The 12,939-nt window shown below is 43.3% G+C and overlaps 1 protein-coding gene across 1 annotated transcript; it reads right to left on the reverse strand.

The window, feature by feature from the left end:
• Positions 1-312: 312 nt before the first annotated feature.
• LOC125036437 lies at positions 313-10,459 on the reverse strand. The gene is made up of 9 exons (XM_047629029.1): positions 10,273-10,459; positions 7,814-8,062; positions 6,845-6,910; positions 6,127-6,338; positions 5,720-5,824; positions 5,274-5,453; positions 3,133-3,409; positions 2,004-2,095; positions 313-1,588 (listed from the first exon to the last, which is right to left on the reverse strand). Exons 1-9 carry the CDS (start codon positions 10,457-10,459, stop codon positions 1,469-1,471), a joined length of 1,488 nt encoding a protein of 495 aa, XP_047484985.1. The 3' UTR covers positions 313-1,468.
• Between the last annotated feature and the right edge of the window lie 2,480 nt (positions 10,460-12,939).

Genomic DNA, 12,939 nt, shown 5'->3' on the forward strand with positions numbered 1-12,939 from the left:
ATGTGACTGCAGGCCTCGTTAGGACTTCTAAAACATAGTGTCTGCAGCACTCTCGGTGGTTTCAATGCAGGGGCTATATACAAGCGAAATACGGGTCTCTGTGAGATGGCAAGAAATCGTTTTAAGTTGCCTAAATTTCTGCAAAAGTTCAACTTGTATACTTGTGCTTATATATATATGTGTGTGTGTGTGTGTGTGTGTGTGTGTGTATGTGTGTGTGTGTGTGTGTGTGTGTGTGTGTGTGTGTGTGTGTGTGTGTGTGTGTGTGTGTGTGTGTGTGTGCGTGTGTGCGTGTGTGCGTGCATGTGCGTGTGTGTGTGTGTGTGTGTGTGTGTGTGTGTGTGTGTGTGTGTGTGTGTGTGTGTGTATCTGTATGTATGGATGTATCTGTGTGTGTGTATATGTATATATAATTTTATACATACACTTGTATACCTGTTTCGGGTTTAGAGAAATATTGGCAAACAAACTAGTCATTAAATGTCAGAACAATGTAAATCAAATTCAAAAAGAAATTATTGAATGCTCGTTATCCGCATGGCGATAAGAGTTCTTTTGATTTTGATACTGAAATCCCTTGAAAAAAAAGAAGATTAGATTTAAACAAAAATTATTACAATTAGAGATCACAATTAAACAGTGCCTTTACAGAGTCAGTCATTTCTACCCCAGAAATTCCTTATCATCAGTGCGTGAAAGTCTAGGGGTTTTGCACACCCACTTCCACAATGCACCGGAAGTGGATTTACGTACATGTTTTCTATATAATCCGGCTACGTATGATTATTAGCACCAGTGTAGGTATCGATACTATATATTCATTGGCGGTTATAGCTGAAATATATCTATTATCAGCCTCCGATATAAGATTTAACATTACCTAAAAAAAAAAAAACTATTTATTAACAATATCAATAAAAAAATATCTACAGTTTCCTGCTAGCATTAATATCGTATTGTTTTTCGTTATTAATCCAATATCTGCTCGTATAAATGACACAGAAATGTGCATACCTATTAACAGCTGTGACAATTAATTTACAAGAGTCATTTTCAAAGGAATTTCTATTTGGCACTTTATGATACAATTTCCAAAACATTTTAACGATACTCTATCAAAATCACTGGTGAGCCGAATTAACATACTATTATTATTTATTCATTTTCAAAAACCCTTTCGCTTGTTAATCAAACTTAAATATGCAAAATAAAATTGTTGTTGTCATTCTTTTCTCACTAACAATTACATGGACGTGTAGGTTTGAATGCGCACTAATTTGCTATTAATTATCATATGATTAACATAGAATATAATACAGGCAGTCAGTCAGCCTCTCTCTCTCTCTCTCTCTCTCTCTCTCTCTCTCTCTCTCTCTCTCTCTCTCTCTCTCTCTCTCTCTCTCTCTCTCTCTCTCTCACACACACACATTTATTCTCTCTTCGTATTCCTTGTCTTCCAAATCGTAGTCTACCAGTTGAAGTATCTGTGGTCGCAATCTCTTGAGGATCCACACCACTGTGTCTCCTGCAGGTTGGGGCAAGGTCGACCTCCGCGTCTCGAGTGCCTCAGGACGGTTCGGGTGCGAATCTGTGGCGAGCAGCGTTTGGTTTATAAGTTATGTGTGGATGGAGAGATATTGATAAGACAGGGAGGTAAATATGTGGATAAATATACTCATGTCCTTACTGAATAGGCTCGTGTGTGTCTTTCTTTCCCTTGCTTGCTTTCTCCTTCCCTCCCCTCCTTTTTTACAGTTTTTTCCCCTTACTTCACACACCCCTATAATAATAGGGGTGTGTGAAGTCTCTCTCCTATCATTCCTTTCCTCTCTCCATCTTCCTTCGTCTCCTCATCCTCTCCCTTCCTCCCTTTCTCTTTCTCCCTCCCTTTCCCTCTCCCTCTCCTGTCCTTCCCCTCTCCCCCCCTCTCCCTCTCCCCCCCTCTCCCTCTCCTGTCCTTCCCCTCTCCCCCCCTCTCCCTCTCCCTCTCCCTTCCCACTCACCTGATCACCGATGCCACAGGTCTTGCTGCAGGAGGACCACTCGGACCACTCGCTCACACGGCAATCACGAGGCCCGCGTACACGTCTTCGGCCTGGAGAAATTTGGGTGTTATTTCTTTTATTAATTTCAAAACACTGTTGAACTCTCGACTCTTTTGCATAGCTTCACAAAACGAATCACTGGATTTTAAATAACGGTATTTAGGCATGGCAGATATCCCAACCAGCAAGTATTTTTTTTTTTTTTTTTTTTTTGCGTCTTTTTCAGCGTCGAAATAGATGTAAAACATTTTTTTACTGACGACTATTTATATCACTGTGATCTTAATATGGCCAGTAACTTGCTGGTTTTGATATCGTTTATTTATGATACAATTTAATAGATGCAAACGAGAATTCTTTTATAGTTTAATCATTCCTTTACTGGTTGCATTTATAAGACATAATAATCATGACACGAAAGAGGAACATATCAAAATCAATAACAATACCAATATATATATACATATACATATATATTTATATGTGCGTATATATATACACACACACACACACACACACACACATATATATATATATATATATATATATACACATACATATACAATATCTTATCTATTCATATCCACACACCAGAAAAAATAAGGCATTCCGGTTAATTTAGTCAGTAAATATTGTTCTTGAGAATCAAAATTCGTCTCGAATGATGTCCTCTCTTTAGGATGAGTTTTAGACGATGATGAATGTCAATAAAATCCATCACAAGAGAAATGTAGTTACATCAATTAATTCGATTTTTTACAGAAAGTGTTGGGTTAAGTAAGTCACTATTCTATACCATGCAAACTGTATTAGTGGCGAAACTGTACAACATAACATGGCAGGGCGAATTCGTGAGGATATCCACACATCACTAAGTGTGGCTATGTTGAATAAACATAAAAATTAAATGAAAAATCTCAAGATACTTTAATCGAATCCCTTCTTTGTCGAATAAATGATACATCTCCTCATGAAAATCCGCTCGTTACAAGAGACTTGGAAAGTGCCAAGCCAAGTCTCCTAAGAAAGCCAAAGACCTAACAAGCAAACAAAGCATTGGATGGCTATCACTTGTCGTCACACTTACGAGTTGCCATTTTTCTGCCATTCCTGTTCTTTCTAAACTTCTTCCTGTATTTGTCAACAATGGTGTTGATGAGTACATGCTCGGGGACCTCCGTGGTAGTGGTGGTGGTAGTAGTAGGCGTGGTAAGGTCGGTAGCTGGGAAGATCTCGTTACTCACTTCTTGGTCTCGGTTCTCCTCGAGCTCTGGGGTCGTGGGAATGCTTCCTGTGCGGTAGCGGCGCTCGGGGGACCGGGCGAGGGAAGGGCTGTACACACGCGCCAGCTCGTACTCCTTGATCTGTCGGAGAGAAGTTCGAAAGGAAGGTCATGAGGTGGCATTTGAGGGCGAGTTCGGTGGTTGCATTTGTATATTGGCCTTATTCTTAATCATCTTTTATCATTATTATTATTATTATTATTATTATTATTATTATTATTAGTTATTATTATCAATATCATCATCATTACTATCATTGCCATTTCTTTTTTTGCTATGTCTACGTCTACTTTATTCTTTCAAGTTACTTACGTGTGGCCCGTAGGGTTGTTTTTTTTTTTTTCATAAAATTTAAACTCTTAGACACTACACAATGATGTTTATTTTCAAGCAAACAATATAAAAATTATCATTACAGTATTAGTAAAAGAAAACTGACACACATGAACATAAAACAGGATATAAAACTAGTTATTTAGGATTACTTAAACCCTACACGGGAAACACGAACGCAAATCCTATCTATCGAGATGCACAGCTTCCCTATCTCCATACTTCACACTCCCTCTCGCGACTACCCCCCCCCCCCCTCCCCCTCCCCAAAAATCTTTTCAACACTTTTCTACTAAAAGCAGCTGATTTGTCAATAATTGATTCGTCAACAGCTAACAGCTGATTCGCCAACAGCTGATGCGTCAACAGATGTTTCGCCAACAGCTGATTCCTCAACAGCTGATTCGTCAATACAGCGCTGGTCCCCGATGTAACAAGTAGGAGAGCAGAAGTAGGGTAGTGGTAGCTGCCGGCAGACGCCAGGTGGAGTATTCCATCACACTCGCGGCTGCCGTCGTCTCCATCTGTGGTGATGATCGTTCTCAAAACCATCAACGGATGGACACAAAGACCTTGTTCCTTACACTATTGTTTTGGTTTGACTGAGCCTCGTGTTTTCTGACGTTCGAACACCTTAAGTGAAACTAATCGCGGATAGACCATATGCTAAACGAAGGAAGAAATTAGAAGAATAAATAAATACATTTTTTAACTACTCACAGATAGATCAAAAGCTGAATTCATGAAGCAATGAATGACATAAATTAATGATAAAAAAAATCCCTATTTTCGACGGTTGTTCAGACGTCAACTTGGGAATCACCAGCCTCAGTGTTTTCCTTACAGGCGCAAGCTTGACTAGACCAAAACCAATTTCTATGAACGAGCAGTGTGTGTGTGTGTGTGTGTGTGTGTGTGTGTGTGTGTGTGTGTGTGTGTGTGTGTGTGTGTGTGTTCATCAACCTTTTTTCATCTAACGTACACAGGACAACGACCGCCTGACTAAACTGCCCAGCACTTATCTATATTCCCATAGTTTAGCTAACAAGACTAAACCACTGAATTAAGTCATTTGTGGTCATTAACCTCAAACACAACCCTCATTAGTGTGAGACAACGACCCGCCTACTTTCTAAATGTAGACCATTACCTCCTGCAATTTCTGCCATTGAACGTCTGCATTTGTTAACTTCCTGATGACCGGTTAGTTGAGCATTGTACATAGCTGCTATTCCCGAATCAGCCATTAGTTCCTGTTATCTTTGCTACGTTTAGTGCTCGGTCCTTGTTTCGCTTATCTTGTATCGCCACCTTCTTACACTTCTTACATTACTTTGCCTCACTGTTTTATTGATTTGCATAAACTTTTTAACGCAATTCATTCTCACGTTGTTCAACATTTCATTTCTCTTACAAACACCTCTGCAATCTGACACATTCTCGATGTGTCAGATTGCCCCTTCCAAAATAGTTGCCCGGAGCCCCTCCCACTTTCATACCCTGGCACCCTTCTGCTGCCCAAAGGTCCTCTCCATTCTTATTACATATCCTGCTCACGCCCACAACCCCACACCCAGCACAAACTAACACCCCACAAACCCACAAAACCCACCTTGAAGATGCGAATAGTAGCGATGGGCGGGTGCTCCGTGCGGTCGGGATAGTAGAAGGAGTTGGCAGGGTGGTCGGGCGTCTGGGCGGTAATTCGGCTCACAGGCTTCTTCGGGATGGTCGGCCAGTTCGGTGACGTGAAGGTAAATCCGTTGTCTGTGCCGGCATCGAGGGGATCCAGCTGGGAGGGGGGGAGGAGGAGGTGGTGGATTGAGTAAACGGGTACTTCACATTTAAAGAAAACAGATACACAGAAAGAATGAACTTCACACTAAAGAAAAGAAATACACAGGAAACGGGGACTTGACATTTAAGGAAAAGAAATGCACAGAAAACGTGAATTTCAAACTGAAGAAAAGCAATACACAGAAAACACGAATTTCCATTTTAAAGAAAAGGAAATACACAGAACACGGGACCTCTGCAATTCAAGAAAACGGGCCTCACCTCAAGCACGACTGACTCCACCCACTTCCCTTCCACGCAGAGGTCGAAGGAATCCACGCCGATGAACCAATCAGGAGAAGGCACCACGCGGGAGATCAGCGACACCTTTGAAAAGATAAAAAAAAGGAAAGATTAATTTTACTTTGAGGTTGATTTAAGAGGGGTTTCATCAACGCTTTTATATGAATACGGTAAAAAAAAAAAAAAAAAAAAAAAAAAAACGATGTGCGTTTAATTCATTTATGTATTCATCTATTACCTTCTGAATGTATTTAATCATCCACTGAAGATAAGAGATGTAAAAATCCATACCGAAATCCTCTTAACCCATGAAAACATCGACAAAAAACAAACAAACGAACTTAATATCAACCAAAAAAAAAAAAAATCTCAAATTCCCGACGTACCTTTGAGTGATTCCCATCAACGTAGAAGTCGGCTGACGTCTCCCCAACGCCCTGCGGGATCGGGGGAGCATTGAATTCATCGAGGACGCCCCCAGAGCCTTGGCTGTGGGCGTCGAGGAGGTTCGTGTCTCCCAATTCGGCGAACTTCTTGAGGCCTTCAGACGCGTCCTCGCCCAGGGTGAACAGCGAGAAGGTGGCGTCGTGGGAACGTCCTGCGCGGGGAGGAAATTCATTACGTTAATGATAATAATGATTCTGGTAATGATAAAGATCAGGATGATAATAATGATTCTGGTAATGATAATGATCAGGATGATAATAATGATTCTGGTAATGATAATGATCAGGATGATAATAATGATCTTGGTAATGATAATAATAATAATAATAATAACAACCATAACGGTAAAATAATAATAATTGTTATGTAGGTGTTCAGAACACAATTCTACAAATGAAACAGTTCGTTGTGCTTTCATATGTGTATGTATGTATATGTATGCTTACTTGTGTATATATGTATATATATGTGTATTTACACATGCCTACAGATCCACACACACACACACGCCGCAATATACTGTAAATATGAATCATTCATAAGATTACCAATATTAGACTTACACATCACTTCCTTGTTAGAAGTAATCAGCAAAAATAGTTATATCATATTCTCAACCCACTCGCCTCGGTACTAAACATCTACAAGCATGTTTACGATGTGGACACAAGATCCCTAGCGTTAGGGCGGGCATTTGTTGCTGTTGAATATCTAGCCCAGAGTCTTCGTCCGAGTATGCATTATGCGGGGTATTAAACTCTAAATCTCGGTCACAAAGCCAACGCCACACACCACACACGCGCATATAAAACAGCAAAATGGTGATGATAAACGAGTGAGTGAAGAAGAAGAAGAAGAAGAAGGAGGAGGAGGAGGAGGAGGAGGAGGAGGAGGAGAAGAAGAAGAAGAAGAAGAAGAAGAAGAAGAAGAAGAAGGAGGAAGAGGAAGAGGAGAAGGCGGAAGAGAAGAGTGACAGGGGGAGATAGAAAGAGAGAGAAGATGACATAAACTAACAGCAATGCGATCGCGTGTTCCTGAATGAACGAGTCTATTAACATTAGCTAAGTTGAAGGTTGTTCTTAGTTTAGCAAGTTGATGTCTTCTGGTTCATATAAAGTGAGCAATAAGATGTTTTGCAATAAGAGGCGTGTCAGGCAACGACGCGTACATTGCACAAACACGAATAAACAATGAAATAAATGTCATCACATACCATATTTTGGCTTTGTGTATTGTTGCATCATTTGGTTAGAATATGATTTGGGAACTTTGCGGGGAAGCGTGTGCGTATTTTCTTTCTTTCTGCGAATGTATGTGTGTGTTTGTGTGTGTGTGAGAGAGAGAGAGAGGGGGAGAGAGATAGAGAGAGAGAGAGAGAGAGAGAGAGAGAGAGAGAGAGAGAGAGAGAGAGAGAGAGAGAGAGAGAGAGAGAATATGTGTATATATATATAGTTTTCCAGGACTCGTTTTCTTTCCATTCGCCTCACCTCTGTCCTCCCTTGCAACTATAATTCTCAAATTTGAACCCCCAAATACCGTCTCTAGATTAAACGCATCTCATATTCCGGACGTTGACCTCCCCCCCACACCCACCCACCCCCCACACTCCACACACCACCCCCTTGCGAAGCACTCTCGCGGATTCGCAGAAAATTTGGCACTTTTTCTGCAGGTCAGCCTTGTTTACAGACACGCTTCTCGCCCGTCCTCCTGCAATCTCCATCATCGCCGGCAGCTGAGCAGGCACGGGAAGGCACAATTGCAGCTGCAGTTTCCGCCGTGTGTTGTTCTTGCGGATAAGGTGAGCGTCGGGAGAGCACGACCGGAGAGGCGTTCCCACACTCTCGTCTTTTCTCGCGGCGTGGGTGTTGGCGACTGGGAAAGTGAGGAAGATGGAGAGAAAGAGCGAAGAGGGGAGGAGGGGGAGAGGAGGGCAGGAAGGGGAGAGAGGAGGGGAGCGAGATTGAGAGAAAGAGGGAGAGGAAAAGAGAGAGAGAGAGAGAGAGGGAGAGAGAGAGAGAGAGAGAGAGAGAGAGAGAGAGAGAGAGAGAGAGAGAGAGAGAGAGAGAGAGAGAGAGGAAGAAAAAAAGGGAAGGAGAAACAGGAAAAGAACAAGAGATGGTGAAGCCATCAGCCGCGGAGAATTTCTTTCCCTTGACCGCAAGAACAATCCAATTTCCGGCTCCCCTTGGCCACGATTAATGACTCGGATTTCTGCTGAGGCTAATCAGAGATCAGAGGTCAGGAGAAGACGATCGAAGGACACGCTATGAAGTATTTGAAACCGACTAGAGGAATTTGATCCTACGATCAGTCTTCCCTCACAAACCCCCTCCGTCCTCTTCCTCCTCCTCTTCTTCCTTCTCCTCTTCCTCCTCCTCCTTCTCCCCTCTACCTACCTCCCCTTCCTCTCCTTCTTCCCCCAACCAAGCTTCTCCCCCCCCCCCCCTCCCCTCCCCCGCGAACTGTACGATCAAACATCCGTCAGCTGATACAACTGATCCAGATCCAGCGACGGTATCTCATTCATTTTCATTCAAAATATTATCCCTAGCGTTCTTTTTTTCTGTGGGGGAGGGGGGGAGGAAGAAGGAGAGAAGGGGGGGAGGGAGAGGGAGAGAAGAAGGGGGGGAGGGAGAGGGAGAGAAGAAGGGGGGAGGGAGAGGGAGAGAAGGGGGAGAGGGAGAGGGAGAGAAGGGGTGGGGGAGAGGGAGAGAAGAGGTGGGGGGGATAGGGAGAGGGAGAGAAGAGGGGGGGGAGAGAAGAAGGGGGGAGGGAGAGGGAGAGAAGAAGGGGGGAGGGAGAGGGAGAGAAGGGGTGGGGAGGGAGAGGGAGAGAAGAAGGGGGGGAGGGGTAGTGAGAGAAAGGGGAGAGGGAGAGAAGGGGTGGGGAAGAGGGAGAGAAGGGGTGGGGGGGATAGGGAGAGGGAGAGAAGAAGGGGGGAGGGAGAGGGAGAGAAGAAGGGGGGAGGGAGAGGGAGAGAAGAAGGGGGGGAGGGAGAGGGAGAGAAGAAGGGGAGAGGGAGAGGGAGAGAAGAAGGGGAGAGGGAGAGGGAGAGAAGGGAAGAGGAATTTATCTGCTACATTTGTCTAGACTGAACGCACGGACGAAGAGCGTGGAGAGAGATAAGGAGAGGTAGGCAAAGGATAGATTGAAAAAAAAATCCCAGACACTGAAAAAAACGCACTTGATGAACGGGAGGAGAAGAAGAAGAAGAAGAAGACGGAGAAGAAGAGGTGGAGGAAAATGAAGAAGGAAGAAGAGAAGAAGAAAAAGAAGAAAAGGAGAAGGAGGAAGAAGAGAAGAAGAAGAAGAAAAGAAAGAGGAGGAAGGAGGAAGAAGAAGAAGATGATGAGGAAAAAACAAGATGATGAAAATAACAAGACGAAGAACAAAAAAAAAAAAAAAAAAAAGAAAAGACATCGAAGCAGAACAGCAACAACAACAAGAACGAGACGAAGGTGCGCCGTCGACCTCCACCTTGCCTTGCTCCCTCCCTCCCTCCCTCCCTCCCTCCCCCTCAGGCCCCCAGGGAGTAACCATTCCGAGGCCAAGGTCGACGTCGAGGTATAAGGTGGCGGCGCTGGTGACACGCAGGGCCTTCAGTGCCGCCTACAGGAGCTGCTAATGAAGGGGGGGGGGGGGGGGCGCAAGGAGGTGGGTTGGATAACAGGAAGGAAGGGAGGAAGAAAGAGAGTTAGAGAGAGAGAGAGAGAGAGAGAAAGAGAGAGAGAGAGAGAGATGGAGGATGGAGGGAGAGAAAACTGGCTAGATGGAAGGGAAAGAGAAGAGAGAGAGGGAAAAGGATGAGAAACGAAATAAAAGAGAATAAATGAAAAAGCAGTAAGACTCATGACGACACCAAATAATAGTAATAACAGTACCAAAAACAAACAAAAAAAACGAACCGAAAATAAGCAGATAAACGGAGCGAAGAAAAAAAAAAAAAATATCCTATCAAATAAAACAGTAGACAAAATGGCACTTACCCACCCTTCCCCCCCCCCCCTCCCATTCCCCCAACCCCACCCACCCTCAAAAAAGAAAGAAAGAAAGAAAAGAAAAGGAAAAGGAAAACGGAAGGCCCAGCTCCTGATGACAGAGGCGTCGACGAGGCAGCCTTGGGCCACCCCCGGCGAGTGTCTCCTGAGGTGATGAGACGAATAGGGTCACCGCTCGCCTCCTGTCCTTGGCTTTGGATCGCCCGGTGAAGAGAACTCGCGGTGGGGGCGAGGCCGTGAGGATACCCGGGGTTAGTGCGGCAGTTTTCATGTTATTGTTGTTGTTGGTGTTGGTGTTGTTGTTGTTGTTTTTAGGGTGTGGGAGAGCTAGGGCTTTTCGTTTTTTTTTTTTTTTCACTCACTTCCTTCTATTTCTTCTTCTTCTTCTTATTCTTTCTTGCTTTCTTTTTCTTCTGCTTCCTCCTCCATCCTCTTTTTTCTTCTCCTTTTCAGGATCCGTTGACATGTGTTGAAATTATTGGGCGCCTTTTTATGGAGATTTATTTCTGCTATATTACATGTTAAGAAGCTAGTAAAAAATACCGTATTGTTTGATCCGTGTAGCTGTAGCAATTACTGCTTGAAATCTGAATTTTCGACACTATTCATAAAGGAAATATGAGCCAGAAAATAATATCTGAAGATATAAAGTTATAAAGTTATAAAGACCTATAAAGTTTCCAAAATTACAGAGATCTCGAGCCTTTCTTAAACACATCACACTTACACTCGCTCTCCTCATCACACTCCACACTCTTGTCTCGTCACTTCTTCATGTTACCAATCACCGATTTTTTTTTCATGCCCATCCTCATTCCAACCCAAGTAGGGAGCAGACGCATCAATTTCCCGTGACTTTCACATACACAACTTACTCGCTCACTCTCTCATCCTCCTTATTTCCTTTCTACCCCCTCTTATTCCCCTACCCCATCCCGCCTCCCCGGTGTTATACTCTCCTACTGCCCCCGCCCTCCCGTCGGCTTACCCTCCTATCCCCCTCCCTCCCCCATCGGCATACCCTCCTACCCCCCTCCCTCCCCCTTCGACATACCCTCCTACCCCTCTCCCTCCCCCATCGGCATACCCTCCTATCCCCCTCCCTCCCCCATCGGCATACCCTCCTATCCCCTTCTCTCCCCCATCGGCATACCCTCCTATCCCCCTCCCTCCCCCTTCGACATACCCTCCTACCCCTCTCCCTCCCCCTTCGACATACCCTCCTACCCCTCTCCCTCCCCCATCGACATACCCTCCTATCCCCCTCCCTCCCCCATCGGCATACCCTCCTATCCCCCCCCCTCTTCCTCCCAACCCCCCACTTGCGGAAGGCGGCGGCAAGTCAAAGGGTTAAGCTGTCTCTCGGCCGTCCCTCGCTCTCTGATGTGACTACCATCTTCCCCTGCCACGCCCTGCTGTCGCTTCTGCTGTTCCTGCTGCCTCTCCTGCTTTTTTTTCTTCTCCTGCTTCTCCTGCTTTTTATTCCCCTGGTTTTTTCTTCTTCTCCTTCTATTTCCTACTTCTTTTTCTTCTTCTCCTGCTTCTCCTTCTCCTACTTCTTCTCATTCTCCTGCTTCTGCTTCTTTTTCTTCTTCTTCACTTACTTCTTCTCCTATTGTCAGAACTAAAATAATGATGCTGATATCTTTTTTTTTTTTATCGTTTTCTTTGCTGATAGACGCTTAGCCACGACCATTGGTTGTGTTAATTCAAGGAGTGACTTTGTTAATATTGGGATTGATAGTATGATTTAGGATAATGATGGTGATGGTGGTGGTGATGGTGATGGTGATGATGATGGTTATGGTGATGATGATGATGGTGACTGTGATCATATTATTCATTCTGAAGCTAAACCTTATGTTAGCATTGCTGATATATAAATATCAATAGGGCTAGTAGTATGACAGTACTAATATTGCTATGGATATTCATGTTAGCGCAAATATCATCAGTAATATAAGTAAAATGCTAACACTGATAACCTAATTATGTAACTTGGACCTAAGATCTTTCAAATACCCTTCCTTGCCAATTAGCAGACGTATCATTTTATTATGCTTTCATGTTATCCTAATGATATCGTGATTTGTGACTAAGATATAGTATCTGTTTAAAGGTCAACTTATTAATCTGCACAATTAAAATAAAAGATTATTTTTGATTGTCATTGTGGAACATAGGTACGCTATCCATAAGTTAAAGAAAAATAAATAAAAAAAAGTAAATTATTGATTCAGCCAACGTATCTATTTTATTGCAATTAAACTCCATTATCTGATATGGAATGATGAAAATTGTTCCTTTTGTTCTAGTGCCTCGTGTCCAGCTGCGATAAACTTGATTAAAAAGTCTAATGAGCGAGAGGGAGAGGCGGGTGGGATAGTCTAATCAATTATATAGCACTCTGGACACTGCTTTTTATCAGTCAACACGAGTGAGTTTTGTGTCAAGTCACTTAACAAGACTACTCTTTACTTCTACATGTTGGAAAGACGAGCATAGTGAAAGTACTCCGTTCTACATTTCGCATTGTTACTATGCAACCCTCTTGCCTGCTCTAGTTTTGTTGTTGTTGTTGTCTTTTGTATTTTTCTTCGTCTATTCTTGTCTATATTACTTTTTGATTGTTGTGATTTTGCCCCCGAAAACCCAGAAAGCAATCCATTTACTATTACAACCACTAACACTGCTACGTAAATCATCATCAACTATCACTTTCTGTTTTACGAATTGCTGGGATATCATCGT

This window comes from Penaeus chinensis, chromosome 21 (genome assembly GCF_019202785.1).
Source record: "Penaeus chinensis breed Huanghai No. 1 chromosome 21, ASM1920278v2, whole genome shotgun sequence".
Taxonomy (NCBI): Eukaryota; Metazoa; Arthropoda; class Malacostraca; order Decapoda; family Penaeidae; genus Penaeus; species Penaeus chinensis.

Coding starts and splice junctions, on each gene's coding strand:
- LOC125036437 (XM_047629029.1), bottom strand. CDS start 10,459: ATGAAAACTGCCGCACTAACCCCGGGTATCCTCACGGCCTCGCCCCCA. Junction 8,063..10,272: donor CCTCTGTCATCAGGAGCTGG/GCCTTCCGTTTT, acceptor TCACTTTCCCAG/TCGCCAACACCCACGCCGCG. Junction 1,589..2,003: donor CCTGTGGCATCGGTGATCAG/GTGAGTGGGAAG, acceptor TGCTCGCCACAG/ATTCGCACCCGAACCGTCCT.